This window comes from Lactuca serriola, chromosome 4 (genome assembly GCF_051521515.1).
Source record: "Lactuca serriola cultivar US96UC23 chromosome 4, Lser_US96UC23_V15, whole genome shotgun sequence".
Lineage (NCBI taxonomy): Eukaryota > Viridiplantae > Streptophyta > Magnoliopsida > Asterales > Asteraceae > Lactuca > Lactuca serriola.
Window position 1 is genome coordinate 310,117,081 of NC_136411.1, and position 6,767 is coordinate 310,123,847.

At 41.5% G+C, this 6,767-nt stretch overlaps 1 protein-coding gene and 1 non-coding gene across 2 annotated transcripts; one reads left to right on the top strand and one right to left on the bottom strand.

Annotated features, from left to right (window-relative positions):
• Positions 1 to 1,051: 1,051 nt before the first annotated feature.
• Positions 1,052 to 1,157, bottom strand: LOC145103549 (small nucleolar RNA R71). The gene has a single exon (XR_013706634.1). It is a non-coding gene; the product is annotated as a small nucleolar RNA R71 (small nucleolar RNA).
• Positions 1,158 to 5,576: 4,419 nt separating this feature from the next.
• On the top strand, positions 5,577 to 5,978 carry LOC145099511 (uncharacterized). The gene has a single exon (XM_079037079.1). It carries the CDS (start codon positions 5,577 to 5,579, stop codon positions 5,976 to 5,978), a length of 402 nt encoding a protein of 133 aa, XP_078893205.1.
• The last annotated feature ends 789 nt before the right edge of the window (positions 5,979 to 6,767 follow it).

The window sequence follows — 6,767 nt, forward strand, 5'->3', positions numbered from 1 at the left end:
CTTTGTGTGCTTAATTTATCAACTAAAAGTAGGAATAAAACCAGTGCATTTTCCACACATCAAGTTTTTGGCGCCGTTGCCGGGGAACGGTTCCAAAATTAAGTATAATTCCTAATTTTATCGATCCTTTGTGTGAGTTTTTCTTGCACAAAGTTATTTTTCAGTAATACAGTAAGTAGGTTAGGTTTTAGAAATTATTGTTTTCTTTTTAGAAGTCTATTAATTAGTTTAAATTTTTTTAGTTTTAAACAGGCTACCGTCGAGTGCTTTCGCACCTACTCGGCGAGTACCCTGCTGTTTGCCAAACTATTTTTCTTTTTCGTTATGTTTCATTTTTGTTCTTTTTACGCGGTTTTTCTTGTTTGTTTGCAGTTGTTTCATGACCCGAGGATCTGATACACCCCTGGTTCCTCCTCTCGAAGACCCGGAATCCGCACTAAGGAGGAACAAAGGAAAAGTCGTTGGAGAATCTGCTTCTTCAAAGAATTCTCCACTAAAGAACCTCAAGTTCGTTTTCAGCAAGAAGAAGAGCAGCAAATCAGGAGCATCCATCGCCTCTTTAACAACTGAAGACCGCATTAAAGAAGACACCGAGTACGAGACCGAGGAAGAAGAAGAACCTACATACGAGCACGAATCCGATTTTGAGGACGATTTAGTTATCACTATGGCTAATATCGATGAAGTCCCCATGGGGGAATGGAAGAAGAGGATGCACGATGACACTGGCCCAGGACATGTGCAACCCGTAATTCCCGCAACTGCTACTTTTAAGCTTAAGGGTCATATCCTAGCTTTACTTAAAGAGATCCCTTTCACTAGCAAAGATCACGAAGACGCCTACAAGCACTTGGATGAAGTTAATGATGTAGCTGATTACTTCATTGTTCCCAACGTGCCTCGGCAAACTCAGCTACTTCACATGCTTCTGGTTACCTTGAAGGGTGCTGCAAAGGATTGGCTCAAGTCACTACCCCCCGGAACCATCACTACATGGGCTCAGCTGAAAGAAGAGTTCATTGATCAATTATGCCCACCATCCAAGATATCTAAGCTCAAGAAAGCATAGCCAACTTTGAACAAAAAGCTGGAGAGTCACTATATGAAGCTTGGGAGAGGTACAAGAGCTTGTTAAGGAATTGCCCACATCACGACCTCAATAGTCAGCAAGAAGTCTCCATCTTTTATGATGGAGTAAATGTTACAACAAGGCAATTACTTGACTCGCAAGGTCCACTTACGAAGAAGGCACCACCAGTGATCAAGCAGCTAATTGAAGAATTCTCTAAGCATTCTAGAGAATACCATAATCCAAGAAATAATGTAACAAGGGGGTCCGCCTATGCAGCTTTAGAAGACTTATCAGCAGTGATGGCCATGTTAAAAAACATGGATAGGAGGATGGACAAAATGGACCAAACGATACATGTTATACGGGTGGGGTGTGAAAACTGCAGTGGGCCTCATCTTACTAGAGACTGCGACTTGAATGAAAATGGCAACAAGAAGGTGCAAGTATGTTACTCAAGTTGGGACCGATATGATGAAGATTGGCGAAAACCAAAGAAAGAGTGGCTCCCTTATGAAGAGTTCAAGAAGGCTAAGGAGGAGAACTACAGGCAGAAAGGAAGAGGTTTTTTTCAAAAGGAGGAGCCAGCACAAGAAAGAAAACCAAGTTTGGAAGAAATGCTTACCAAATTTGTAGCTGCTTCAGAAAAGAGACATAGTGATCATGATGCTGCAATTCAAGAAACAAGGACCATGCTTAGAAACCAGCAAGCATCTATCCACAACATAGAAACGCAGCTAGGGCAACTTGCTCAACAAATCAACCAAAGATCACCGGGAAAACTTCCTAGTAAAACCGAAAATAACCCACGAGGCGCGCACATAAACATACTCACAACAAGAAGTGGGAAGATAATCACTCCTCTGGCCCCTATTCAGAATGAAGCACCAAAAGAACTGCAAAAGGAGGATGCAGAAACTCAAGACCAAAATCAAAATCTTCAATCTGCAGAGCCTACTCGCCGAGTCCAGAATATGGACTCGACGAGTCCACTGCCAAACCCGAAAGAGCAGATACCTAAAAAGCCCTTTCAGCCTCCATTGCCATATCCAGCCCGAGTTAAGAGAGAAAAGCAGGAAGAGGAGTACCAGAAGTTTCTTGATCATATCAAAGCTCTTCAAATCAACATACCCTTCATCGAAGCTGTTGCACAAATGCCAAAATATGCAAAATTCCTTAAGGAACTTCCCATGAATAGAAGGAAGATGGAGGAAGTGAAAAAGGTAGTTCTTAATGAAAACTGCTCAGCTGCCATGCTAAATAAGCTACCAAAGAAGAAGGGTGACCCGGGAGCTTGACTTTGACTTGCCAATTTGGTAACTTGGCTACCATTCATGCTTTGGCCGATTTGGGAGCAAGTGTGAACCTCATGCCATACTCATTCTTCGAGAAGCTGGACCTCCCGGAACCAAGACCAATTTGTATGGCAATTCACTTAGCAAACAAGACTGTTACTTTTCCAAGAGGCATATGTGAAGACTTATTGGTCAAGGTGGACAAGTTTGTATTTCCCGTAGATTTCATAATTCTAGACATGGAGGCGGATCCTCAAGTCCCGATCATCCTTGGAAGACCTTTCCTCAACACTGCAAATGCTATAGTAGACATGAGGGACTCAAAGCTTACTTTACGGGTAGGAGATGATTCAGTCACTTTTGGTGTTGATCAAGCTATGAAGTATGCAAGGAATAGTGATGACATGGCGTTCTCAATTGACATGCTTGATGAATTAATGGAGGAGTGCGAAAGTGAAGATCCCAACAAGTCCACCATTTGTGATGAAGAATTTGATGCTGAAAAAGACTTAATAGAAATCGAGAGGCTGCTGGAAGAAGCTGAGTTTGAAGAATTGATGAAACAATCTGACAGGTCAACTCGCCGAGTAGGGCCGATCGACTCGCCGAGTCCATGCGAAGAAAAAATGGAATTCGTGAATTCAGCTGCCAGCTCACCGAGTCCCTTACCTGCACTCTGTGAGTACAACCAACATAACCCAAAAACTGAGCTCAAAATGTTACCAGAACATTTGGAGTATGCTTTCCTTGAAGATGGCCATCAAAAGCCAGTTATCATAGCCTCTGACCTTTCCAAATCTGAAAAGGAAGAACTAGTTCAAGTTTTGAAGAAGCGAAAGCGGGCCATAGCATGGAGCATTACCGACATCAAGGGAATCAGCCCCTCTTATTGTTCTCACAATATTAATCTGGAAGAAGGAGCAAAGCTGGTTGTGCAGCACCAAAGAAGATTAAACCCAAATATGCAAGAAGTGTTCAAGAAGGAAGTGGTCAAGCTTTTAGATGCGGGGATTATATATTCCATTTCCGACAGTCCGTGGGTGAGTCCGGTCCAAGTGGTGCCCAAGAAAGGAGGGATGACGGTTATAACCAACGAGAAGAATGAGCTTCTTCCGACACGAACGGTAACCGGTTGGAGAGTGTGCATCAATTATCGAAAGCTAAATGATGCCACTCGTAAAGACCATTTCCCCTTACCTTTTATTGATTAAATGTTAGAAAGATTATCGGGCCATAGTTATTATTGCTTTCTAGACGGATTTTCGGGTTATTTCCAAATACCCATAGACCCAATGGACCAAGAAAAGACCACATTTACTTGCCTAAGTGGGACTTTTGCTTATCGACGCATGCCCTTTGGGCTATGCAATGCACCCGCGACATTTCAAAGGTGCATGACAGCCATATTCCACGATATGGTGGAAAATTCATGGAAGTCTTTATGGACGATTTTTCTGTTTTTGGATCTTCCTTCCATGATTGTCTCAGAAATCTTGACTTAATGCTTGCTAAATGCGAAAAAACCGACTTAGTCCTTAATTGGGAGAAATGTCACTTTATGGTCAAGGAGGGTATAGTTTTAGGCCACAAGGTTTCCAAATTGGGAATTGAAGTGGATTGGGCAAAGATTGACACCATTGCCAAATTACCCCCACCAACTAATGTGAAGGGCATTAGAAGTTTTCTAGGACACGCAGGTTTTTACCGGCGTTTTATAAAAGATTTTTCTAAAATAACTAGAGCTCTAACACAATTGCTTTTAAAGGATGCACTATTTAATTTTACTAAAGAGTGTTTAGAGGCATTCGAATTCTTAAAGGAAAAATTGAAATTGACTAATGCCCCGATCATTATTGCTCCAAATTGGGATTTACCATTTGAAATAATGTGTGATGCTAGTGACTTTGCATTAGGAGCTGGCCTTGGTCAAAGGGTTGATAAGCACTTTCGACCCATTTATTATGCTAGTAAAACTTTAAATCCGGCCCAAGAGAATTACACCACCACTGAAAAAGAATTACTAGCTGTGGTATACGCTTTTGATAAATTCCGCCCTTATTTAGTTTTATCTAAAACAACTGTTTTTACTGACCACTCCGCTATCAAGTATTTGTTTGCCAAGCAGGATGCCAAGCCAATATTAATACGATGGGTTCTACTTCTCCAAGAGTTTGACATAGAGATACGCGACAAGAAGGGAATGGAGAATGTAGCGGCCGACCACTTGTCAAGGCTTGAAAACACACAATTGCAAGAAGATAGAGTTGGAGATGACTTCCCGGACGAGTACATTATGGTGACTGTGGGAGAAGAGCCATGGTTCGCAGACATAGCTAATTATTTAGCTAGCAAATACATCCCAAAAGATCTTACCAGCCAACAAAAGAAGAAATTCTTTTCTGAAAAAAAAGTATTACTTTTGGGATGAGCCATACCTTTTCCGAAGCTGTGCGGATGGAATCATACGAAGATGTGTGTTCGGGAAGGAAAGCCGACAGATTTTGGAGCATTGTCATAGCGGGCCCATGGGTGCACATCATGGAGCACATTACACTGCTAAGAAGATCTTTGACATTGGGTTTTACTGGCCCACGATTTTTAAAGATGCAGCCCAATTTGTCAAAGAATGTGATGCATGTCAAAGAGCGGGAAACATTTCATCCCGAAATGAAATGCCACAACAAAGTATTCAAGTGTGCGAAGTATTTGATGTGTGGGGGATCGATTTCATGGGACCATTTCCCATGTCCAAGGGCAACAAATACATCTTGGTGGCAGTGGATTATGTATCCAAGTGGGCGGAGGCACAAGCTTTGCCAACTAATGATGGTCGGGTGGTGGTGCGCTTTTTTAAGAAACTATTTTCAAGATTTGGAGTACCGAAAACCCTTATAAGTGACCGAGGCACTCATTTTGCGAATGATCAACTAGAGAAGGTGCTAAGGAAATATGGGGTAACCCATAAATTCTCTACATCCTACCATCCACAAACTAGTGGACAAACCGAAGTGACAAATAGAGCCTTAAAAAGAATCTTGGAGAGATCGGTGGGGAGCAATCGGAAAGAATGGTCGGATAAGCTAGATGATGCACTTTGAGCCTTCCGAATAGCTTTCAAAACACCTATTGGTACTACACCATATAGGCTAGTTTATGGAAAGCAATGTCATTTACCGGTGGAGATCGAGCGTAAAGCTTTTTGGGCTTTAAAAATGTGCAACTTCAACATGGTGGAGCTCAAAAACAACCGGTTAATGAAAATGAATGCTCTTGAGGAACTTATAAAAGATGCTTACACTAGTTCTCTAATTTATAAAGAGAAAACCAAGAGTTGGAATGACAAGAGGATCAAGGGAAATAAAGACTTTCATGAAGGGCAAAAGGTGTTGCTCTTTAATTCAAGGCTAAAACTCTTCCCGGGCACACTCAAGTCAAGATGGGATGGTCCTTTTCTAGTGAAGAAGGTGTTTCCACATGGTGCTATAGAGTTATTATCAAAGGATGGTGCCCCTTTCAAGGTCAATGGACATAGGGTCAAAAGATATGAAGAAGGAGTCCCAAGAAATGAAGACATGGAAGAAGGGCTGTTGCTGGAAGGAATTGCAGCAACGTAGAATGGGAGGAGTCCAGCTAATGAATCCTTAAAAAGAAGCGCTTCCGGGAGGCAACCCGAGTTTTGAGTTTGCATTTCTTTTTCCTTTATTTTCTTTTTAATTTCTTTGGATCTGTTTTATTTTCATTCTTCTTCTGAAAATATGTTCAAAATGATTGCTTGAGGGCAAGCAAAGCTTAGAGTGTGGGGTGGTGGTTTCAAAATTAGAAGAAAATTCAATTTTTGTTCAAACTGCAAGCTTTACTCGCCGAGTAGGGCCGATCTACTCGGCAAGTACTTGTTCGAATCCCAATAAAATCACGAATACGCGGATCTACTCGGCGAGTAGACAACTTACACAGACGGTTTATAATCTGTAAATAAGGGTTTTCATTCATTTTTACCCACACACTCGCTGTGCACATCGACTCTCAAGCCATTTCTTCCATTTTTTCTGAATCTTCGACTTTCAAGAGTAAAGGTATGATTTCTACACCTAATACTTGTCAAAGGTTAAAGCTTTATCACTTCTTAGCCCTTATTTTTTCTAAATTCGGATTTGGGGGTTTCCTCAATTTCTAGGGTTTTGATTTTACTATGAATTAGGAGGTTTTAGGCAAAATTTCTTTTGGATTAGTGTTTAATGGACTTAGTATAGCAAACCCCTATGCAAAATTGGGTATTTTGGGTGACCCATATATGTGCCGCATCAATCTGGTCCCGATGTTCATCCTACTCGCCGAGTAGTTCATGAACTCGGCGAGTAGGGTGCTATACAGATCTGTGTTGTTCGATTTTAATTGTTGGGTGT